This window comes from Sander lucioperca, chromosome 19 (genome assembly GCF_008315115.2).
Source record: "Sander lucioperca isolate FBNREF2018 chromosome 19, SLUC_FBN_1.2, whole genome shotgun sequence".
Classification (NCBI taxonomy): Eukaryota; Metazoa; Chordata; class Actinopteri; order Perciformes; family Percidae; genus Sander; species Sander lucioperca.
In genome coordinates, this window is record NC_050191.1 from 22,111,017 (window position 1) to 22,137,052 (window position 26,036).

General features: G+C 42.4%; 1 protein-coding gene across 19 annotated transcripts in view; it reads right to left on the bottom strand.

Annotated features, from left to right (window-relative positions):
* The window catches only part of nrxn3b (neurexin 3b), a 326,116-nt gene that overhangs the window by 162,407 nt on the left and 137,673 nt on the right, over nt 1-26,036 (bottom strand). For all 19 annotated transcript variants that reach the window (XM_035995714.1, XM_031287986.2, XM_031287985.2 and 16 more), the window contains one exon: nt 25,880-25,999. In XM_035995714.1, the coding sequence (XP_035851607.1) occupies nt 25,880-25,999 (120 nt within the window). The remainder of the gene's footprint in view (nt 1-25,879; nt 26,000-26,036) is intronic.

Below are 26,036 nucleotides of genomic sequence, written 5' to 3' on the forward strand. Positions count from 1 at the left end.
CTTTCAATTTGAGCCTTTTCTTCTTTAACGTGGCCTAAAAGCACAGACTTGAAAGGAAAGCAAAGCTGCCTCTTGAACAACCTATATAGCATCTCCCACCTCTTTTCCAGTTTTTTACTCGTTCCAAATATGGCTTGGAGAGGGCAGCATTCATCACTTGCCAGTGGCAAGTCCTAATGAAGCCGTCGTTTGTCTGCCTAATGGTACCTGGGCTCCATCTGTCATTGGCAAGCCAATGCAGAGACACGCGGCATTCACCTTGCCAGCACTCGTTCGCTGACAGAGAGGGGGGATCACGTCCGACCTTACCCTGTGTGTGTGTGTGTGTGTGTGTGTGTGTGTGTGTGTGTGTGTGTGTGTGTGTGTGTGTGTGTTCGTGTGTTTGTGTGTTCGTGTGTGTGTGTGTGTGTGTGTGTGTGTCTCTTTTTGCATGCTGTGAAATCCCTGTAACAACACTACTGTGCAACATGGCCTCTTGCTCTTGGCCGGCTGAGTGTTTTTGGCCAGGAGAAAGCGTGCCACTGCTTCTGCGCCACAGCTCCCCACAATGTGGCTCGGAAAGGGAGCGTGACATATGTCTGTGTTGTCGGAAAATGTGGGGTGGGTGTGGGTCTTTGCAGCTCGACAGCTGGAGCTGGCCTCAGCAGCCTCTCTTAGGGGAGCACTTCATGGCTCTTGCGCCTACTACACTTCCATGGCCTGAAGGCTGGTTTGACAACAGTTAACCTTGGATTTATCTAGCCCACTGACTAGCCTACAAGCACAGAAACACACACGCGCACGCACACACACACACTCATGCAGTTAATGTCAGCACACTTCAAAGCCCCACTGTACAGTTTGAAGACCCCGTAGAGAAACATGCATGAGAACGCACTTCAAAAGGAATACGCTCTCCACTAACACTCCTCACTGTGTTCCACATAGATGTGTCATGCATGCATGCAGCACAAATACATACACATAGGACATCTTCTACCTAAATGAAGGCTGACAATCATCACTTTTTAGGCTTTCAGTATTTAGCAACTGAGTCATCCAAAAAAAGTGATCCTACTTAAGTATTTTAGTGTAGAAATCCTAATCCTCTTTCCCATTCATTCTCCCAGTTTGCCATCACTTAGCCGGGCTTATTCGTGTGCCTTCACACCAGGGGGTGTGGGGGAAATCCATTACTTTACTTTATGATGCTACATCTGTTTAGCCATCCCTGCAAATTAAAGCACCGCCAAGCAGGCTCATCACTCAGCACACTCAATTAAAATGACTCTGGCTTGTGTACAAATATGCTTCCTAGACCAAAATTTTTTGGCTTTTAGTCTGCTGTTGGGGCGCAGTGGAGAAGGACCGAGATGAAGTCAAATAGATAAGTGTGGAGAAGAAGGCATTTGTCACGGTAGTAAGTAAAATTACCATTCTATTTTATTTTTTATTTGCTCGATTGCCGTGCGTGAGCTGAAGCCCAGAGAGCGTGGATGTGTAGCAGCAGCAGCCAGGCATGTGAATGTTACATGTGCTTGTATACAGTATATCCCTGAAAGCATTACATATGTATGCATGCTCTGATGTATGCTTGTGGGAGTGTCTGTGTGTGCGCACTCCTGTGTATGATCACCTTGGAATTACTGCCATGAAGCCGGCACTGTGGAAAAATTGATGCATCAGTATGCATGAGGCCATATGCAAATAGTTCCAACAGCAAAAAAAAAAGAAAAGGAAAAAAAAAAATTTGCTAAAAAATAAAAGGTAAACACAGAGAAAGTTCAGATGACTTATTGTGCAGTTCTTGGAGTTACCCAATCCTGATATTTCGACTGTACTTGCTTAATTAGTTCAGTAAATCCAAATGGGTTTAATTAGTTTCACAAATCTTTCAGCAGATCAAGCCTTAGTATAGCCACTGGACATATCACTGGGTCCCACTGTGGTGTAAGGATTTGCAGCGGCGAGAGAGAGAGAGAGAGCGAGAGAGAGAGTGAGAGCGAGAGAGAGAGAGAGAAAAGCACAACCAGATATTTTTAAGAAAGAGGATTGTGTTTGGTTCTAATGTTCGGGGACTTGAGCTGGGGGGAAAAAAGCCATGCTCCAAGGGCTACATCTCTGCCTCTGTCTCGTTTTCTCTTTCACAGACCTCCACCTTATTGAGGCTGACAATGGACAAGAGCGGCGTGGCGAAAAGTAATTATGAGAAAAAACTGCATAGCTGCCCACGCAATCATCTGTGTCAGAGGCCACACAACGAAACACAGGGTTTGCTTAAATGAGCTTGACAAGCCCAGAGAATATTAATTTTCTCTCCCCTGATTTTATCTCCTCGCACATGTATTATTAAACCCTTTCTCATCAAGGCCACAATATGGAAATGATGAATGGTCGTCCAAATTGGAAATGTGGTTCGCAGAGGTGTGTGTGATACTGAGAAGGTGTGGGGTTAGGTGGAGGTCAGACACAGACACACACACACACACACACACACACACACACACACACACAAAATACAAACACAACGAAAGCACAAAGTCACACATACACTCGCCTCCTGGGTAGCTAACCCTGCAGGAGATGGCTTGAGCGGTCTGATTGGGGTGCTGACCAAAATGAGATGGTAGACACCCCCTCTGCCCTAACAGTAAATGGCGGGAACACAGCCTGTAATAACAGCCACTCATGTGGCCCTCACACAAAACACACAAACATACACACGATTGCTCTGCACGCACCAAAGTCCGAAGAAGTTAGAATTACAAGTTTGCCCTCCTGATTGCAGACCCCTCGGAGTGTGCAGGCTCTGCCAGCCCGTGCAGGTACACACGGTCTCATAACACACTGTTCAGGCCCAATCAGTACAACTCAGGGTTTGGATAAGGATCATAGCAGATGTACTGTTTCAACAGAGGGAAATGTATACTTTGAAAAAGGCACTCCTACCTAAAATAGAAACCTGAAATATGATTGCCCACTTCAACCCGAGCATGCTCAGTTTCACATTGATACACATACTTTTTGTTCTGCAAAATGCTCTGTAATATTGCCATGCTGGCACTGTTACTCGAAGAACTGAATCCCAATTGTTAAGAATACAATCGGAGAGTCATTCCAAGGGAGCATGGTGTGCCACTCAATGCACAGCGCATGAGAATGATGTGATTTGCAATTGTGAAAATATCGGTGTCTCAGTTTACAGTAAGCCATTCTGAGACAAATGTATTGTGACTAATAGGATGGTACATTGAGTTAATGTCAGGACAATCCATTTCAATTACGGAAAGCAAACAGTGGCTATGTGGCGTGAGATCATAACGTATTCTGCTAGCATCATTATGCAGGGGGATAGAGATAGCAAGTAATGTGTCTCCACGCTTTGAATCTGTCAAATCTCCATGTATTAAACATATCATTTCCCTCCTTATGGCTCCACTCCGACTTGCGTCCCTGTGCGATTATCGATCTCAGCTGTCAATCTTCGCCACTGGAGTTTACATGAGCATGTAACATTACTGGAACACTGTGTACACACACACACACACACACGCGCACACACACACACACACACACACACACACACACACACACGCACGCACGCACGCACACACACAAATAAAGCAGATACGGTTTCAGCAGAAAACTACATGAATATGAGAGGCTTCCAGAGAAGCGGCGAACATGAGAGGGAAAAAAAGAGAGAATCGCTTCTTTTATCTGATATACCAGATACCAGATCCCAGCGAGGGGCAATGTGCTGTAGTAGATGTGGGATTGCTGAAAAGATAGGGGAGGAACATGGTGTAGCTAAAATTAATAGCAAGGCTGCCGTTTGAAAGGCTTCATTGAGTTTCTCTCTACGGAATCCTTATTGACATCTCAAAAGTAACTTCAGAGTACAGATTGGGGGAAAAAAACCCAGAGAACCTAGTTTAACATCTGTGTTATCATCTTTGTTGGAAAGTTAGATATATATAAAGAAATCGTTCCCCATCTGAAAATTTGTCAATGTCAGTCATGACCATTTATTGTATGACAAGTCAAGGGTCTACAGCCAATGCTCGTGACTCTCTGCGGCTGTAACATTTTCTAGTTATCACCAAACACTAAGGGGGTTTTCACACCTGAAAGTCCGAACCAAGGTCCAATCAAGGTTCATGTTTTTGCATTTGATCCGGTAAGTTTTGGGCTCTTTTTGTTTTGTTGTGTTGTTGAGAAGCAAGACACAGGAACTTTCTTTCTGCAGCATTTATTCAGAGACAAACGGAAACCTACACTGTACATTTACTACCACTTAACAAGTAAACTGCTGATTCATTCTCTGCTGTGATAGCTGACAGCTGTCTGCTCTGAGCGCATTCACAGACACACACCCTCTCATGTACACACTAAGCACTGAGCTATTCCTTAAAAGGAGCTTATAACACGATGATAGCCTGCCAGAGCTTCCTTTATTTGCTCAGAAAGTCTGAACCATACAAAAAAATGCTTTCACACTATAAACGATCCGGACCATGGTTCAGTTTGATCTGGACCGAGATTACCTCTTTTGGTCGTACCAAAATTTCAGCCGTTTGGTCCGGACCGTGGTCCAGGGGAGGTTTCACACCTGTAATTTTGGTTCGGATCAAAGTGAAAAGTCCTAAGGTCCGGACCAAACGAGGTAGGTATGAAAGCCCCCTAAGTACAGATCACTTTAAATTATTACAATTCATCTTGTGGGAAACACGAATGCTTTTACTTTATTAAATTGGAAATCAATCCTATGTGAAGATGTTTTACTTTGAACCAAAAATATCTAATGGTGCTAGATGAAACTATTGAAAACTACACTCACCTTGAAGATTATTAGGAACACCTGTTCAATTTTTCGTTAATGCAATTATCTAATCAACCAATCACTTGGAAGCTGCTTCAGTGCATTTAGGGGTGTTGTCCAGGTCTAGACAATCTCCTGAACTCCAAACTGAATGTCAGAATGGGACAGAAAGGTGATCTAAGCAACTTTGAGCGTGGCATGGTTATTGGTGCCAGACGGGCTGGTTTGAGTATTTTCCAATCTGCTCAGTTACTGGGATTTTCATGCACAACCATTTCTAGGGTTTACAAAGAATGGTCTAAAAAAGGAAAAACATCCAGTATGCGGCAGTCCTGTGGGCGAAAACGCCTTGTTGATGCTAGAGGTCAGAGGAGAATGGGCCGACTAATTCCAGCTGATAGAAGATCAACTTTGACACAAATAACCACTCGTTACAACCGAGGTACGCAGCCAAGCATTTGTGAAGCCACAACACACACAACCTTGAGGCGGATGGGCTACACCAGCAGAAGACCCCACCGGGTACCACTCATCGCCACTAAAAATAGGAAAATGAGGCTACAATTTGCACAAGCTCACCAAAATTGGACCTTTCAAGATTGGAAAAATGTTGCCTGGTCTGATGAGTCTCGATTTCTGTTGAGACATTCAGATGGTAGAGTCAGAATTTGGCGTAAACAGAATGAGAACATGGATCCGTCATGCCTTGTTACCACTGGGCAGGCTGGTGGTGGTGGTGTGATGGTGTGGGGGATGTTTTCTTGGCACACTTTAGGCCCCTTAGTACCAATTGGGCATCGTTTAAATGCCACAGCCTACCTGAGCATTGTTTCTGACCATGTCCATCCCTTAATGACCACCATGTACCCATCCTCTGATGGCTACTTCCAGCAGGATAATGCACCATGTCACAAAGCTCAAATCATTTCAAATTGGTTTCTTGAACATGACAATGAGTTCACTGTACTTAAATGGGCCCTACAGTCACCAGATATCAACCCAATAGAAGGAGCTTCGTGCCCTGGATGTGCATCCCACAAGTCTCCATCAACTGCAAGATGCTATCCTATCAATATGGGCCAACATTTCTAGAGAATGTTTCCAGCACCTTGTTGAATCAATGCCACGAAGAATTAAGGTAGTTCTGAAGGCGAAAGGGGGTCAAACACGCTATTAGTAGGGTGTTCCTAATAATCTTCAAGGTGAGTGTATTAGGCTAGTGGGATACCTCCATCTGTGAAGGCATCTGTAAATATATATATATATATATATATATATATATATATATATATATATATATATATATATATATATATATATATAATATTTGTTGGGATATTGGCTGGATAGTGCGAATAGTGACGGACCAACTGACAGACCAACAGTTCAATTGACTGCCACTGTCATCCTTTTAGCTGTGCCGCTAGCAAGGCTAAGAACATGCATGTGGCAACTGTTGTTGAGTTCCAAATCACATACTTTTTTATTTTATTTTTACTATTTTTAGTATGTACTGCAGTTGCCATTACATTGTACATAATGTTGCATGCAGTATGAATACAATTGGGGCATACTACTTCTTCATATCATTGCGCCTTAAACTTTGACCCTCTTGCTCATATATGCTGTGCAAAAGAATTGTGGGTCAGAATAGCCAGAAAAGCATGCTGGCTTGCATACCGCAAAATCTGCCCGGATGCAGTAATGTAAGACTCCTGGTATTTTTGGCATACTACATTTGACATACTAAGTATTGGAATATACTGTACTAAGTCTTTTTTCTGGCATACTAAATAATATGGTAGTATGGATATTGGAATGCAGAGAGAGTCATCACCCATAGGTGTGGAGGTTTTGAAGCCTGGATTTGAATTTACCACTTGCTGTTGCCTTGAAACCAAACTGGCCCCAGAAAGTCAAGCTTGAGAAATAGTTCCTGGGTGGCGAAGCAGCAACCACCACAGTTGAATGTGATAGGCTGAGTCTCCTGTCAATCACACACACACGCTCCTTTAAAGCCTAAATATTCTTCACAGAAAATAATGTTACCCACATGGTACATCAAGATAATAGTTGACTTTTTTTAATAGATCATTTTTGACACTTCCACATTAGCTTCAATGTTTAGCTATGATGCTGTGTCAACAGGCCATGCTACACTGTTATGAAATAAAAACCTATTTGGAAAATGAATTAAGAAACTATTATGAGATATTGGATTCATTCAACTAAAATGTTTCATTCCAAATGTTCTAAACTCTAAAACTGTCTCAGCGGATGTTTAAGTTGAAGTATAACTGCATTTCCACAGTGGATTTATTCACTACAAATTGTGTAGAAGAGAATGTGCTACAGTATATTACTGCTTTTGTTCTTTCCTATTATTATTGCATAAACTGCCTGTGTTCACACAAACAGCCCACTTTATGTGACATATCAGTCGCTATCACAGAACAATCTCTTTCACAGCGTTATCTATCCCCTGGCTTCTTCACAGTCAATAAACCCGTGGATGAGTCTCAGCTCTCCAAAAGAACTTTCTATCTTTTTACATCATATTTTCATTTCAGCGAGTTACAACTAAAGCTCATTACTGTTTAAACATATTTTTTCAACCAGACCAAATGGGAGTGGTTCTATTGTTTCCATGCCGGTACAGATTGAGAAACTGACGAAGCAGACACGTTCACTTTCATTAACCAGCAGGAAAAATAGCATAAATATTCCCATCTAGTCATATTGAGTTGAACTTTTACACCTCAATAGTTTCATTCGATCCATTTATATCTCCATGAAATCCCCATAAGGGATTACACCTTTTTCACTTTTTTTTAAATTCATTGTTAGCAAAGCTGCACGTCAGTATTTATTTCCGTGTTGAGAGGCCAGGAGTATTCACTAAAATACATTGAAGTATCCTGAAGCAATTGAATAGACTTAACCTTTGGATACTGAAGTTTAGCAGTAATTCACAGCACCCCACTCAACCACTTAATCCTCATACAGAGATTTACATACCCCACTTGGATGCTTATGCAGACACACATCAAGCCTGTCTCTTAAGAATATGATGTGTGGAACACACGCACGCACACACAGACACACACAGACACACACACACACACACACACATGCTGGGCTAGTGCATCCTGGGGATACAGAACATGTGAAGGATAGCAACACTGCTGAGCCCAAACAAAATCAGCCAGCCCATTAAATGAGGCGTGACTCAGAAATCGTGAGTAATTTCTCTTGATGGTGTCTCAACGTGTTTTCAAGTCATTTATGTAACGACGCCGATGATTCACAGAGGAGGCGAGCAGAAATGGAGCAGAAAAAGAGCATATTGACTCTGCTGAGCGTCCAACGAATTATGTCCCCGAATGTACAGTGGGGCAGTTAGCAGAAGGTCAGCATAATGATGTAAGCTCTGGAGGTCAGCAGTGTGACCCAGTGGCACCAACAAAGTGAAATATTACAAGTGTTTCTCTTCCATTCAATTAGCTTCACATCAGCAGCACACAGCTGTAAAAATATAATGACAATATGTATTCCCATGCCGCCAACGCTAACCGCCAACACTCATACTGGATATTACAACCTTAAATAATCTAAAAACACCTTCTGTAAAACGCTCTAACCCTAACCCAACGTAATTTCTTGAGCATTTGTGTGCATGTGTTTGGGTGCGTTTGCAGGCAACGTGAGAATCACCTGCTTATCTAAATCCAGCTCATGTGACACCGACAAATATATATAGTGCAATATCTGGTGTTTTCCCCATGTAAGGTGAAAATTAACAAGAGGAGCAGACAGTAAAAGATGAGAAAGGGTGGAGAAAAAGTAGGGAGGAAGAAGGGATAAGTTCTCATAATAGAAGACCTATTGCTCAAACCATATATTTATAGATCTGAAATAGAGATGAATGACCCGCTGGAATACTCCAACAGCCAGGAATGTCTTCTGTGATTACAGACGATTAGATGGCAGCACTGCCACCGGAGATACCAAATCATCACTTTTCATGCTGTTCACTGGGTGATTTCATTCAAACTATAAGTGTAGGGTTAGGGGTTACATGCATGAATATGATTTTAGCACTGGTTGCCTCAGTGGGAACCAAACTTCTAACCAATTTAAAATTGGTCCCAGCACTATTCAGAAATCTGACAGATATTTGTGGACTTTCAGTGAGCCACTTATCGCTGATTATTCTAACTTGCTGAAAACTTGTCAGATGAAATGAAGGGGAGGCAGAAAGGGGGAGGAGGAATCCATTAGTTTACAAGGTAGAAAGCCAAAACACCTTAGCCGAGGAGGTGATTTTAATTTTTTTTTTTTTACACGATTGCAGGGGTGTGTAATTGCAATGCCAATCTTCAGGTTTCAAAAGTAAATTAAAACCAAATCTACCACCACTTTTGGAACTTTAAATGTAACGTTTTACATAAATGTGATAGAGATTTGAGGTTGCATTGTTGCTCTATCACCATAAAAGAATAGGAAATGCGTATTCTGCCACATCAATCTGTTTGTAGAGTTTTAATAGTGCTCAGGCTGGCATATACTTAAGCATAACGATTACACAACTATCAGAGACACATTAACTATAACGGTTTTTTAGAAGGGACACTTTTCACTGGATATATAGCTCTACCCTTGTTTCTATTACCACACAGTATTAGAACATGCACAAAACCATGATTGGGGCCAGTTAACAAATCATTAACGTTCAATATTTGATGTATTTTAGGTTACTCACACAGCAATGATGACGCCATGACCAGCCATAATGTCTGACGCCCTCTGACCGGTTAGACATTACCTTCTTTATACCAAGCCCTGCTTTTTGATTTCTTACTTGTGTTATTATTTAAGGAGTGCAGTCACAGCTAATGGTTGCCATCATCCTCCATCCTCAGAGCCCGAGACGCACTAATCAATGGAACTCTGACAAACAACATTACCCACAACATGCATCACGTTACTAATAGCAGAGGGCTAATAATCTACAGGTGATAAAACATTGATCTACTGCCATGAATATGAAATTAAAGGTGCATATGCACACAAACGCCCACGTGGCAGATTCATGTTTACTTTCAGTCGCATAAAATAGTCTGATCATAACTAAGGACAAAATACGACATGTTGTCTGAAAACAACCTGCAAGTGTGGTGTCTGTAGCATGCGATAATTGGCCACTGTCTAAGTGGCATGCAGCTATAATAAACTGTGATTTGACAGCTATAAAAAGCTTTTTTAACACACAATCCCCGCCCTCCCTCAGTCTAAATTATTCCAACTCCGACTGGGAGGGTGCGAGGGAATGCGGATAGAAGCGGATGTTAAAAAAGCAAGCAAAAGACGCTGGAGGGTTTGTATGTTTGCAAATGAAGGAAGCAATAAAAGGAAAAAGAAAAGTCTCCGGGGAAGTCTAATCACTTTCATTTTGCATCTCTGAAGAATTAGACCAAGTTAAACAGAGCAAAGCCACCACGAAGGCAGCAGAAAGTGATGCCTAGCTGGAGATATCATAATGGATGGCTTTTACCTCGAGGTCATTAAATAATTATCTTGTCGTGGGTAAAATAAGACGTTCCATCACTCCGGTCCACAGTTGTTCATATAGAAAGGCCTTTGAAGAATTCATATCTTAAAATATGTACATTGTGGGCTCTGTATGTGTGAAAGAACATCTTGCCATGCTGATATATTATTCAAGTGTGTTTGTGAGACTGTGAAAGTGGGGTAAACTATATTTATTTGTGTGTGTGGTAAATGAGGATTATAAGGAGATTAATTGTAATCATATTAGGGTAACATGTATCTGATCATTTTCTAAATATTTATATCAATATTTGATGTAATAGGGTTTTGACTCATCTTTATCTTGGATCTATAGGCCTTTAAAGTGCTCATATTATGCTCATTTTCAGGTTCATAATTATTTTTAGAGGTTATATCAGAAAAGGTTTACATGGTTTAATTTAAAAAAAAAAAAAAAAAAAAAAACACCATATATTTGTTGTACTGCACACTGCTGCAGCTCCTCTTTTCACCCTGTGTGTTGAGCTCTCTGTTTTAGCTACCGAGTGAAGCATCTCACTTCTGTACCATCTTTGTTGGGAGTCGCACATGTGCAGTAGCTAGGTAAGGACTACTAGCCAGTCAGAAGCAGAGTATGAGGGCGTGCCACGCTAGCAGCTAGGCGAGCATTATAACATGTGTTACAAAGTGACACATGTTCGTCACAGAAGTAAAGGCTGGACTACAATAGATCTGTTTGGAGCAGTATGTGATAATATGACAACTTTAAGCCATTAAGTGCTTACAAAAGTGAGTCTTCCAAGTGTCTGCCTGTCTCTGTCATTCCTAAAAAAGACCAAAAGAAAAAGCCATGTTTTCAATTTTTTTCAAGAGAAAAATATTCTTCTTCATTTTCTGCCTCTTGTGCCCTTTCCTGTTTTTTTCCCCTCTCACTGGGCTTTACTGGAACAAATCATTAGTAACACATACTGCTGTTTTTCTCTGGGTGAGCCAGGCTCATTTTGACACACTCATTATGCCTTTCCTCTTTCTGTCTCCCTCTCCTCTCCCTCACACACACTTTCTCTATCTTTAAGCCCTGACCTCCCTCTTTCCCTCCTTTCCTCGCCGCTGCACACTGGGCCGTGCAATACATCACTGTAAAAGCTGCCTCTCTCTCTCAGGGGTGCCTGGGGTGAAGGCCCTGCTGGGGTGGGGTTGAAACCATGGCCACAGGCCAATCTCTGTCCAAAGATGGCTAACTCTGAGGCTGATCAGAGGTCTGCTTTTCCCGCCAGGAGCCCACTGATACTGGCAGCTCCAACACGTTTGCTTGATCCTACCTTCTGTGTTCCCAAATTTGTGTTCCACGTCTGACTTGATGTCTTGTCTCTTTATGCGTTTACCAATCTTTTCTCGCTCTCTCTCTCATTGCTCCATGTCGGACCAGTGCAGGGCATGCTTGGAGCCGAGTGCAGAGCATGGCAGGGGGAGAAAAAGAGGGAGGGAGTGTGGGAAGCAGATGCTTGTGACAGTGTGGGGGCGGTAATGAGGGTCCCTACAACGGAGAAACAATCAGTAAGGCCTTAACACACAGCCCACTCGCACACACACGCAAAACAGCGAGGGAGTAATGGGCTGGCAAAGGCCCGGGGCCAGTCTCACTGACACACACACACATTCGACACACACTGTATGGTTAATAATGAAGAGGGAAACCGCCACCATCACTGTCGACCACTCACTGAGAAAAATAAAACCAGCCAAAAGTATATCATCCGCACCATTTCTGTAAAATATTAATTTTGAACAAACAAACACCACGCCTGGCTCAGGTGAATCAGCTCAGTGTGAAACTAAAGTAAATGGAAGAGGGGGTGGGGTGGGGGATTTTCTGGCACTCTCAGCCGTTCTGTCTCACGCCAGGACGGAAGATATGACATCCCAGTGTGTTCCCCAAGCCTGCCTCTAATATGCACGCAAAGCCCTTCAAAAGCATTACCCCGTCGATGGGAGATACTTTCATTGTGCTCGACATTTTGGTGAGAAGGAGGTTTCGATTCACCAAAGCACGGGCGCAGAGGAGGGAAAACAGACGGTACTTGCAGAGTGTGGCGTTCACGTTGCCGCGCAGACATTTTTAAGAAGTGGGGCAGAGGAGAGAGTGCGTGTTGAGGAGAACAAGGCTTGAAAATAGCCTGGGATAAGAGACAGCACGGCTGCTTATGTGCGCACGCACACAGCGCTGCAAAAGAATTGCACAAGACAACGGGCAAGAAAACACACACACACGCATAAACAAAGATGCATGCATAAATACACTGACAACCACGCTTGCTTGCTCAGACAGAATCTAGAGTCTAAATCAGTGGCATGCTGGACAGTTTCAGGTGAGGAAGATTGATTACGATTGATTATGTCACCACACAAAGTGGTAAGTCTTTATCTGTCTCCCCATTTAAGGCCTGCAGATCAATCCACTGAGCTTGATTTGGTTAAGATAGCTGTCAAGCTGAGTAAAGACTTAAAGCAAGGGAGATGTTAAATAAAATGATATACACAGAAGACACTGCTGTGCAATGTTGTGTCTGATGTGATTCAGCACTCTACGCTGCATCATCGTGACCTTTGAAGATTCCTCATTATATTGCTTTTTAGGTACAGTAATTAACATTTAAAGTAAAGTCAAATATAAAACCATGCTAAAGACAAAGACACGGTAAGACAAGGTCTTAAACCCTTTTCTTGTTTTTATGTTTTCAAAAAGTTGGAAAGACACTTAGACTGAGAGAGCATGCTGGCACCACAGTACCACCTAAAGTCTGTGTATTTGTGTGTGTGTGTGTGTGTGTGTGTGTGTGTGTGTGTGTCAGCTTATGACTCATATCACGGATCTCAAGAATGACAGCAGTCAGTTTGCATTACGTTTACAGTTACAGTGATGTATTTGACCCTGGTGTTTATCCTAGCCTCTTCCCCCGCAGACACAAACTGACAGTGACACAGTTACAGTCGCAGACACAAAAGACACACACATACGCGCACATTCACTATTACACATTTTCCTGTTCCCTGCTTGACGCTCGGGAGACAATTTGAAACGGTGGGTCCATGGACGATCAGCCCTCTGCTGTAATTGGGTCCCTTGTCACCCAGCAAATTCATGTCAGCATTGGTCACATGGGATACTAATCTAAATGGCATCAGTGTCCTACTTTGTGTGTGTGTGTGTGTGTGTGTGTGTGTGTGTGTGCGCACGCGAGAGAGAGAGAGAGTGAGAGAGAGAGAGAGAGAGAGAGAGAGAGAGATAGAGAGAAAGAGCATTGGAGAAGCAAAAAAAAGGTTGTAACTTTGAGAAGAAAGTGAGAGGTTGCTTGTAAATTGTGTGCACGGCTGTCACTGGGCTACATTGCAAAAGAGCTGTCCTTCAGCTGGGAATATGACAACTGAACATGCAGTCTGGTTCAACTTGTTTCCTTTAGTTTCTAAGAGGTAAGTATAGAGTGTTATCTTAGACTTTTAAGAACGGGGCAAAAATTGAAACAAATCAATCAACCACGTGCAAAGACAGTTTGATATGACCTGTGGAGCTGCCACAGGGTGGTGAGAAATCACTGAGGAAGTGAAGACTAAAATCATTAATTAAAATCTTGTAATAAATGTGTTTTTGTAATTTGAACTCGCACTTTTATCACTGTCATGTGGTTTGAAGCAGCGTTTCCAGTTTCTAAAATGTGAGGATTTTTCTGCATTGAGTACTTTTACTTTTAATGCTATAAGTACATTTTCCTGATGATACTTACATAGTTTTACTTAAAGGTCCAGTGTGTAACGTGTTTAGTTGTTCATTATCAAAATCTGTGTTGTCCATTCACAAACTTGTCCTTTTTCATGAATATTTACCACCACCATCAATTCCAAGTATTCCTTTTGGCTTGAAATTTTACATTTGCATTCGCATGAACTGGGGTAGACGCTCCATATTCATGCGCCATCTGGATTGAAAAGAGCAAGAGACCAGCTTTTTGAAGCGTGAAGGCTACCGTAGCTGTAATACGTACTTTGAACTGCGTGGTGCGAGAGAGTTGATTGCGATATATGATCTCAACGCTAGATGGGAGAAATTCCTACACATTGGACCTTTAAGTAACATTCAATGCAGGACTTTTACTTGTAACAGAGTATTTTTACAGTGTGGTATTGTTATTGTTGTATTGTATTGTTTACTTAAAGCTATAGTGCGTAGTTTCTGTCGCCCCCATGAGGAATTCAAAGTAATGACAACCACACTGTCGACGCGTCCACATGATACAAGCATTCTGTGATCGCGCAAGCGCCCCAAACCCTCCTCCACGCAGTTGCTAGTAGCCAAGGAGGACACGGAGGAAGAGGTAATTCTCTTCACTCGAGCTTCTGCGCGATAAAGTCATCGGACAACACAATCTTCTGAACATAGCCATACAGAGAAACACAGAGAGAGTTTTGTGGAGCTGATAGTCTTAATTAGCTTTGTAGCAACTCATTTGGCAATGGCTTGAATGTAACGGACGTTCATTAATATAAAAAGTTACGCACTAAAGCTTTAAGTCAAGGATCTGAATACTTCTTCCACCACTGGTGTGTATTCCCGTTTTTCAATGCGACTCATTAGCTCTCAGTGTTTTAAATCCAAAGAGCCACGTCAAATCCCAACGCGGTCCTGTGCATGTTTGGATGTTGTAAAGGAAAATGTGGGTGAGTTGGTGGTTAACGTTAACGTTAAACAGATGGTCATTGCCAACCTTCCTGCCACAGCAGCGCTGAAATCCACCATCTGCATTATCATATTTTTCCAGAGAAATTGTGAACAAGGTAATGAACTCAGGGATAATGACTTACTATTTACTATGTCAGAGGGCGGTTATGTGAAATTAATCACCAACCCTTGAGCAAATCAGAATTACACATTCATCCAGGCCGTTGTATAATGAATATAAATGATGACCTTTTGAGCGCAGGATTTTTATCATGTCATGTTTCCTCAAGTAGGCTAAATATGAGTCACTTTGGAGGAAATACTACTAAAATATGGAACTAGTGAATTGTATTTTTAAAAAGGTAATGTCCATTTACATCATAGGGAAGATAATGGGAAGCTTTACAGAGACAGCAGAGAGTAGTAAAGAGGCGGAGGCCATATTAAACGAACCTTAAAGCCATAATGATTGCACTTTAGCTAAAGAAAACTGATCAGGTATGTTTGAAATGTTAGGATTAGATCATAGCATTAAGATGAACTAGTATGGATACTGCATAGTGTTTCTGGAAAGGGTCTATTTAGAGATATACTGTAGCAAATAGTTTCGAATAAACTTTAACACTAAAGAGTAGAACTGTCATTTAGCATAAACATCGTTTCGATATGTTGCACCTGTCTGCACTTCAGACAGCAATAAAATAATCAAACAGGTTGCCTTGATGGTTCCTATAGAGGCAGGTGTGAAATCTGTAGGCTATGGCTGCAAACTCCTAAAGCAAGTTAGTACAATCTACCGTGAAAGTCTGCGAGCGAGCACCATCTGTGTAGGGCTAAGTGATGAACTAGGAAGCTGCTGACACAGTAGTCACAGGCATAGCTATGAAGCTGAGAAAAAGGGAATAAAAAAGGGGTGTGAAGCAAAGTAGTAGAAAGACAGGATGGACGTAGAGAAAGAGAGGCAAAAACTTTGAGTCAGAGCATGATTAATTATCAGGGGGCGATAGGGCTGGGTATTGTTCAAAAATGTTCGATACAGGTACCAATACCAACACCATGACTTTGATACCGGTTCCTAAGCGATACTTTTTTCGATCCCAATGATATAAAAACAGAAGAAGAAAAAAAGTGCAACATTACGGCACACATTTTTATTTATTTTTCAGCTCCTACTACGTGAGACCAGTCATAACCTAGAGTTTTCCCTGCCTGTCTCTGTGACGTGTAACATTAGATCTTGGTAGAAGCATGTTGCATGCTTATTGGCTCACTGACACTGATGAGATCTACTCCTTAGGTATTTAAATTGGGTATTGAATGACGAGGCATTTTTCGATACTCAATACTTTTAGAGGTAATTCGGTCGGTGCCTAAAAAGTATTGAATTTGGTACCCAGCCCTAGGGAGGTGAACATTAAGCACTGAGCGTGTGATTAGTCTCAGCTTTAAACACTGTGGTCATACAGTGTTTGGTCAGACGTCAGTATCACAACATGCATCATTCCTTGTTTGTGTGAGCTACCAAGACGGGATAAACACCCTCAGTAAAGTGAGTACCAGCGACTATGCAAGGACTGTCCAAGTCATTTGTTTAACTGCCAATAAAGAAGACCATATTGGGCTGCTTTATCCTATTTCTGGTGGCAGGGCTAAGATACAGCATACTGAAGTACTACAGTATGCTTGGTTTGCAGACTCAGTCATCTAACCACACCCATATACGTTACTTCATCCAATCTTTGTCAACGACAAAAGGGTACTTTGTGGGTGTTAAACAACCAACCTTTCTCTCTAAATGAACGTCTGTAAATTGATGAATGCACTTGACTTAATATTTTCAGAGTTAGATCCATTGGGTCAAATACAATTTGAAACCGTTCAGAAAAAGTAAATGTAATATAAAATATTTGCATGTCATTTTTGTGTGTGGGGACCAAACAGGCCGGAGTTCCTCGGCCAGAGGATGTCTCTATCAGCACTGCATGCTCCATTGGCACAAAAACGCTGAAAGCCCAGGAAAGGCTGAAAAAAAATGTAAGTGAAAAAACTTGGAATGAATGGGGCACCATCTGGGAACACGGTATCCATTTCTAGTAATACACCCATGGGTCCAACACATTCCTTACTGTGCATTTAAATGGTAAATGAACTGCACTTATATAGAGTTTTTCCTTCTTAGCCTAAAAAGGCCTTTACAAATTGCCTCTCATTCACCCATTCACACACATTGATGGCATCCGAGCTGCTATGAAAGACACTGGCCTAACCATCCGGAGGTTCAGCATCTTTTTTTTAAGGACATTTTGACATATAAACAAGATGAACCAGGGATTGAAGCGGCAACAGTCAACAGACCACCCGCTCCTCCTGAGCCACAGGCCAACATGCATTTTCAAAGACTAAATAATAAAAAAAAAAAGAAAAAAGCACTTAAAAGACTTCTCGAAAGCTTAGAAGCTCCAAAACAACAACCTTGTAATAAGAGTGTTCTGTCAACTACTTTTTAAACCAACAGGGACGACAAGACCGTAAAGCTGCCGTTGGTAACTTTGATAAAATATTACTTTTTGTCATATTTTCTCAAACTGTCACTATATCCTGACAGTACTACATGAATCAGATCATCATCTGGCGCTCCGAATGGCATAAGGAAAACAACCTGTCAGAATATAGTGTTATAATCTTCAGCAAATATGACAAAAATATTTCAATAAAAGTTACCTACTGAACCTTTAAAGTGCTCCAAATATCCTTCCTTTTTTTCTAGAGTTGGACGCCTATGAACTCAGTGCGTCTCAGTATAGTGAGTGGGAGTGGACTGCCTGTTCTCTTCGGAAATAAAAATGTCAGAGGTAATTGCCTTTGAAATGCCTTTGAAATGCCTTCACCTGATGAAAATCATCAGTTTCATCTGATGGAGACTGTGGATGGACGTTTTGGCCCCCCACACAGGAGCATATTCCTGATATAAGTGCCCTTCAGATGCATGCAACACAGGGTTCTCCCGTTGAGAGCCTGTTGATGGTAGAAATTAATAGCTGCAAGCTATCAAAGTGCAAGTGCAATTTTCGTTTCAAGCTCGAAGGGCCGAACCGCTTTATCCCACAGCCTTCCGATGAGCGACCTCAACTGAATGACGTGCCAGCCACGGGTGGGTAAACCTATACCTTCTAGTTGTCAGACCAGGTTCTTGCAATTACCTGAAAAGGATTAGTGTGTACCCATGTTAAAGTATAAATGTTAAAAGGTGACTCTCAGTAGACATCAGACGTACAGTACTGCCTATTATCGAGTCTACTTAAGCCTGACACTTGATGAAATGCAGTCAGAGACGCAGTTGGATCATCTTCTGATTCGAGATGAATACGAACAGGGTCTGGTAGATCCAGTGCCCCTTGTTTTTGATGAAGTACCCTCCTGTTAAGTGCTGTACAGAGGAGAGCTTTATTCATTGTCTGCTTTGAGTGGTTTAGCTCCCTACCGGTGATGACTACCTATCAGCCTCACTGCTGGGAGACAAAAGATAGAAACGAGGGAGAGTGCAACAAGAACAATAGACCGATAGAATGAGACAAACTCACCTTTCTGTTTGATCCATGCACATCTAAATTGGTGTTGATTGGGGGGTGGTGTATTGTATATGTACTGTACTCGCTTGTGCAATTGAGTGCAAAGCATGCTGTCTGCCAATGACAAATTACTATTTGTGTGGCCTTTCAACACCAAAGCATACATTTTTACACATTGTTCTGACATTGTGTAATTGTTTTCACACAGGGATAACAAACGGTTAAAAGAAAATATCATTTCATCTTCTTTACTAGAATACCAGATCAAAAACAGGGCGACAGGTAAGAAAGATTATGAAATAAACAGGTATGAACGAAAGACCAGAGCAAAAAGAAATATCACGGCTGCAAAAGAAAAACATGCGTGCGACTTCCTGCCCAAAACCCTGAAGTTGGGGCGAGGCGCTCGAGGTATTGATTGGGTGATTTGTATGTGTTGCCGCTGCTCCTGAAATGTGTCTAGGAACATGTGTTGATGGATGTGTCTGTGGCTGGGCTCTCAGCCTGCGAGGGCCAGGGTGGGTGCTGGGAACGCTCCGACAGCCTCAAGGTTACCCGGCTGGCACCAAAACAGATGGATGCCCCTCATCGTAACTGTCTGTAATGTGTTCAACTCAATCATTCCCTCCCTCTCCATACAACATCTCTCTCATTCGCTAACCGATGCAGTTTGCAGAAAGAGGAGTTCCAGACTGGAAGTCATGATTTTGTTTATCACAGCAGGAGAACTTCCACATCTTCTCCTAGGTGCAACAGCTACGATATAAGGTTGGTAACTATTATGTTCCTGGTCTGTCTTAAAGAAATGATTCAACATTTTGTTTGCTTTCTTTTCGATTGTGAGATGACAAGATATTGTGATGTCTGTGTTAAGTATGGAGCTGGAGTCAGGACGTGTTTAGCCTAGCTTAACATAAAGATTGGAGGCAGGGGACAACAGCTGGCTCTGTCCAAAGTCAAAAAAGTGCATCCCTACACCTAAAGGGCTTTTCACATGGGGAGCGTTCATGCTCATCACATGCACACGCCCGCCGCAAGAGTTGAATTGTGTTGAACTTTTCCCTACACGAGCGAAGCGCAGCGCATATGAATGAAGAGAGACAGATTCTTGCTGTTTGTGAGTTCCCTAAAATATAAAACGGTTTTCTAAACAGTTATCAGGACATAGACAGCGGGGCGTTTGCTTGTCAGAGCATCGGCACAAGACTGGATTTATCGAGTAATGTCCGTAATTATGACTATGTAATTTAGCTAACTTTAGCTATCAACATTAACAATCCTTGGTAAGGAAAGACTAGGATTACCACCATTTGTTATAAATCAACCTGTGATTAGGGATATATGATACCACAGTCAGCTAATGTCATTCAGTTGTACGTCAGGGATACAGTATTGCACAGAATCACCATGGTTACCACACATTGATCGCCTGGCGTTTAATCGCGGAGCGTTGTCGAGTGTAGTGCCCCCCCGCGGATCCACGCGACTACGCAGGCGAAGTGTCGCTCCCCGTGTGAAAAGCCCTTTTTGCTCCCTAATCAACATACTGTATCTGGTTTGTTTAAATCTTAAAAATGTAATGGGACAATTTGTGGGAGTTGTTGGAGCTGTTGCCTCCTGCCAAGAGTGGTTATGCTAAGATAGCTTACTTTAAACTGCCTTATATGGATTATTTTTGCCTACATGGGGGCAGCAAAACAAGCTGAAAACGCAACATTGACGTGATATCACCTTATAAAGTTGCTATAGCTGGCCTGAGGAGGACCGATATTCACTGTCTTTATAGTAGCTTTTTGTTCTCCGCCTACTTCTGAGATAAATATATAGATTTTTAGCTGCTAAATGCTATATTCACTAGCTTGCTGCTAACTTTGTCCATCTACAATTTGGTGCTGGGCAGGTCGTGTATACAGTAGTTGGGTTATCAGAGCTTTTTGGCTGAAAATAGCTGCCTGCTAGAGATGGAAATAAAGTTTAAATTTGGTAACCTATGGAATTTTTGATTATTTATAGCTCCATAGAGCCACGCAAACTACTCGATTTACATTCAGCCGTTGGTTTTAATATATTCTACTCATTGACAAATGGTGGCGGTATTGCACCAAGAAACATAAACAAGAAAACGGCATTTCAAATTAGATGCACTCAACATGTTTGTTAGACCTCAAGGAGACACACAATGAGTATTGTTACAGTAAGGGAGACTATCTTCTATTTGTTTAAAGTTAAATTCCACAGGGCGCCTTAACTGAGAACAGTGTTGTGGGCCACAATACTAAAACAACGAGGGGTCTGTTATTACAAGCGACACCGTTCACTTCATTTGGTCATTTGATCCATTTTTTATATATAGAAATATTGAACAAGTTAACTACCAAGAAATAATCATGCAATAAGACTAATGGCTCATAAATACAGCAATATATCCACATGTGAAAATAAAAATAAATGATCCAAAGATACTGAAAACTGTTCGTCAACACACCAATTTATTAACACTCATCATGGAGGAGCAACATCTCACACTCTTCTCCTCCATCTTGGCCCTGGAGCGTTTAGGCTCCACAGCACCGCATATATCCAATTATACCGCGGCTCTGAGCACGGCGGTGACACATCGATTGACACAAGCGACATCCACTCTTATCACAGTGACATGATGCAGTGCTGGGCAAGCATCATTAGCCTGATCAGCCAATAGCAGGGCAGCTTGTTAGACCCCCAAAGGCTGGACATGCAGCTCGGGTTCTAATACAGATATCATAAGACAAGGAAGAGGAGTGATAAAATGATGGAGAGAGGAAGAGTGATTATAAACCCTGCAGGGACAACTTTATGTTTGCACACTCTTGTGTATGTATGCGTTTCGGGCAATTCCACCGGGTTGATGTAGGGCAATTACATTTTTCTTTCTTTGAGCCACAACTACACAACAACTGAGCTGTTTCCTCAAAGCAGCAAACCTCCATCATCCAAAACATGTTCCTTTGTGATGGTACTGCAGACAGCTGTTAAGGGGCTGTTTAAGCCACGGGATGATGTGATGCCTCAGTCATTTTTAGCCAACATATATGCCACAACTACAACAAAGAAAGTGATATCATTCCAAAGTGTGCTTTTGGGATAGGTTGTGCCCTGAGGACAAATCATCCTCTATGGATCTCTTTTGGCCCATTTCTGATCTACCTGTGGTATTTATAGGCAAATGTTCTCATATCTCTATGCTCCATTTATAAACTCTCTTTAGCCAAAAGATACTTTTACACAATGTGTAAAAAAAACTTTATATACGCTGCATTTCACATCTATTTGTCCCCGTCTACTGCTCTCTTTTACTGATTAATCTTAATATCGATTGCTTTCACTGGCTGAAAAAGATGTCCATGTCTAAAGTTGCCACCACTACATCTGTGCCCAGCTGAAACTAACCCAAGCTCCATGGTTTCACAGACAGCAGGTTGAATTATTCAACGCTCCAATGAAAGCTCCTCCGGTGATCACTGTGAGGAGGTCTATAGAAACCAGCCGTCTGTGCATGTGTGTGTGTCTTTACCCATTTGCTTATTTATCTAAAACCTTCACTCATCATTGACGTCACGTCAAAGTGAATAGCGCTCTTGTGTGGCTCAGTCAATAGAGGGAAAATGCTGTTATTATTGTTGGTTTTTTCGAACATTGCGGAAAGGAAACACAGCTTGTTTCTCAACCCCCGAACCTCTTTTGTCCCTTTCTTTTTTCTCTCCTCGCTCCTTCCGAGCGGAGGAGGAAATAACTACGAGGCGAATGCCATGATTATTTTCTTTTAAATAGTGAAGGGAGGAATGCCGCTGCTGTGTCATAAGCAGTGTAAGCAGTTAGCCAGATATTGTTACAGCCCTCTGAACATGCCTTGAAAAGTGAATCAGGGACATTGGGTTGAGCAGGAGCAGAGGGTTGATTGGGATCAATACACTGGCAGAGAAATTCATCACTAAATCTATCTAAGCAATTACTGATGTCAGCGTCAAACTGACGAACAGTGTTCTGCTGCCTGTCTTCAGCTCCCTTTCTCCACTCTCATTCTTTCTGTTTGTTTACCATGTTCTTGACTGTGGAACAATGCAGCGACCTTTGCAGAGATAATTCTATTACGTAAGTTGAGTAATTGCTCTGGATGTGGAAGAGGGGTGTCCGCTGCTGTTCTTGCTTGGCTCACAGCTCCCATGTCCTTGGATTTATATGAAAATATGTGGTATTCATAGAACCTGATAGGGAGAGGTCCGCTCCGAAAACACAGAGGAGGAGAAAAGACAAAGATAAAAAGGAGGGGGATGTTAGGAGACGACAGGGAGATGGAGATGAGCATGACAAAAGCAGTGAGCCAGAACCGAGCAGGATGAAAATGCTATAAAAAGAGTTCATTCTCCCCCTCCCCCCCCACACCCCTTTTTTAAAAGCAGTGCTCGGCACTATATGTACCTCCAGATTGCCCAAGTGGCTTTGAAAATGGCCTGTATGATGCAAAGAGCACTGCAAATTTCCTTTGTGTCTTGTTCCCATAAGTAAAGGTGTGCAGTGACAATGTGCGGGCTGCAGGGGTACACAAGAATAAATGGAAGGAGTGTAGATAGTTTTTGTCTGCTGAGGTTTTATTCTTTTTCTTCCCTCCGCCACGTAGAGCCCTGTTGGCTACAATGGAGAAGTGCAGAGGGGGCACGGAGGCTCAACGCTAACAATCCGCACAGATGAAACTGCGAGAGGCTTCACTGGCAGAAATGTTCACTTTACTTTGTTCAAGTTTCTTCATTTGGACAATGGGTAGAGACGGAGTCAGAGAAGCAGACAATTACTGATATTTGCTGCCAGCTACTGTATCAGAGAGGGAGAGACTGAGAGAAACAGAGGGAGAGGCTCCACTGCCACATTGTTAATTAAAAAACTCTCTCTCAGCGCTGTGCTGCTCAATGAATAAAAGGCAGTCGCACAGTCGTACAAAGCACACACGCGAACACAAGGCAAAGACCCTCTTTGCCGTTTTGATTTTTTACCAAGCTACATCAATTGAACGATAAAACTGTTGGCAATATGATTGCATTGTACTACATTAGATTTTGCATTGTGTAGGAGATCGCACAATATTCTCTCTATGATCCATAACTAGAAATTGGATGGGCTGTGTGTGTTTGTAGTGAGGGATAGATAAAGAGAGAGAGAGAGAGAGAGAGAGAGAGAGAGAGAGAGTACAAGAGGCAAAGCAGTGGAGGAAAATAACAGGAAATCTGATTTCATGGTCGAGGGATTGCATCTCATTCTCTCGCAGCAGCGCGGAGGGAGAGTGTGCGGTCCTGCTTATGGATTTACTGCCACCTGGTGGTGTATGACTGCACTGCTGAGCTCATGAAGCCTCACAGGGACACAGGCTGTCATCAGTCAACATCAGAAGATTGGCTCAATCCGAGAGAAGTAAACTTAGACCCCTTATCTTGGACAGACGGTCTCATATAGACCTGTGTGTGCACTTCCTGAAATGTTAACTTCAGTGAACCAAACTGTCTCTTTGTCTGACTTTGCCTCGCTATCCTTTTCACTTCTCTGTATTGTTTATTTTCTTATTTCTAGCAGAGGAAATGAAAAAGGAGCTTGAAAGAGTACTGAAAGAGAAAGAAAATCAACTACAAAATTCCCATTTAGGGCAATATCACTCTTTTAAGGATGCTATTATACGCTTGGACAGTTCAGTCAATATTAGTGAACATCTATCTCCAAAACCAGGAACAGGAGAACTAAGACTTAAACCTGCACTGTCATGGGATGCAAAATAACTCACTATCCAAGCTCTTGTGGTTCGAGACGAAATATGCCTGTGTTGATCAGAAATCAATGACAGCTCCCTCTATGTCATCCCAGGCAGCAGCAAGAGGTGAAATAATGAGGGCTTCTCAACACTAATTAACACATAAACACAGCTCCCATCGCCGAGAAAGAACTGGGGTCAATTATTCGCCCTGCGTGGACACGATTAAGTCAGATGATCTTTCGCAGAGGGAGAAAAAGAGGAGAGTGAGAAGGAGGGGCGAAAAAAAAAAAAAGAGAGAGAAAAAATAAAATTGAAGATATGAAGTCATACACAGTGGCCGGGTCTAACATCAGAAAGGGCTGGATGATTAGGGGATGCCAGCACTCACAGAGAGCAGCTCTCCTAACAGCCTCTACCACCTCATTAGTCTGGCCCAGCAGCAGTATGCCCCGACTATTAACCGCTAAATGAAAGGCCGCCAACCGTGATTACTGAAGGGAAGTCCCCTGTCGTCATGGGGATAAGAGATACACACACACACACACACACACACACACACACTTCGACTGCGATAGCTATTTGAAGGGTGTTTATGAAAAGGCGATTGAGGCAGAAGTGGATATTTTACACATCATCAGTCACAGCCGTTCACTCCGAAGCCCAAAACGTGAAAGCTCAGGACATGAAGCATTTGTCACGACAAATTGCCTGCATTGCAGCAGAAAAAAAACAACCCTCAACAATTGCCTGCAAACTCTCAGTGGCTTCATTTAAAGATCACATGAAGCTTTCAGCTCCACTTTCATGCAGCAAATCTGACAAAGGCTTAATAAGCACATGAGTGAAACTGCCCCAGAGTCCTTGAGTCAAGGATATGGTGCTCAGTGTTGCAGAGAGGATGGCACGGCTCCATACAGTAGGTGCATCCAATTTATGTGCGTGTGTGTGTGTGTGTGTGTGTGTGTGTGTGTGTGTGTTTGTAGTTTTTATGAGGGGGAAATGACTGCGCGTATCATAATAATGTGTTTTTATGCACTTCTATACACAGAATATGGTTATGTGATAAAAATGAAATATGGCAGTTGTGTGTGCAATATGTGTGTGCCTGGTGTTGACTGAATGCACACAATGTTTAAGGAGTGCTCCCACAATTTAGCATGGCACTTCCATACTGTAAAAGGGACTTGCAAGAGACCAAATTGGTGCAGCAGCGGCGGCTGAGATATCCAGACTTTTACTTCCTAATATGGGTTAAGCTGGATTGGAAATTGGATCCTTTACTTCCCATAATGCAACTTGAGTTTTGTAAGACAATCCCTGGCTGGTGAGTGCCCATGTTGTCCAAGTCTAAGCCAATATTACCTAATAGACGTCACTTGAGTAATTTCCTCAGGCTTGATAGCTCCCTTCAGAGCCACAGGATACATATATAATACACATAAAACAAGTAAATCTGAAGTGGTACTCACGGTCGTTGCAGTGAGTCCCCGAGTAAGACGTCATAGAGCAGTCACAAGTGAAGTTCTCCCACTGCTGGATACACACACCCATGTTGGCGCACGAGTCTTCCTGACAGGTCGTACTTGGGCCTGGACAAAAGGCGGGGGGAGAAAGAAAGAAAGAGAT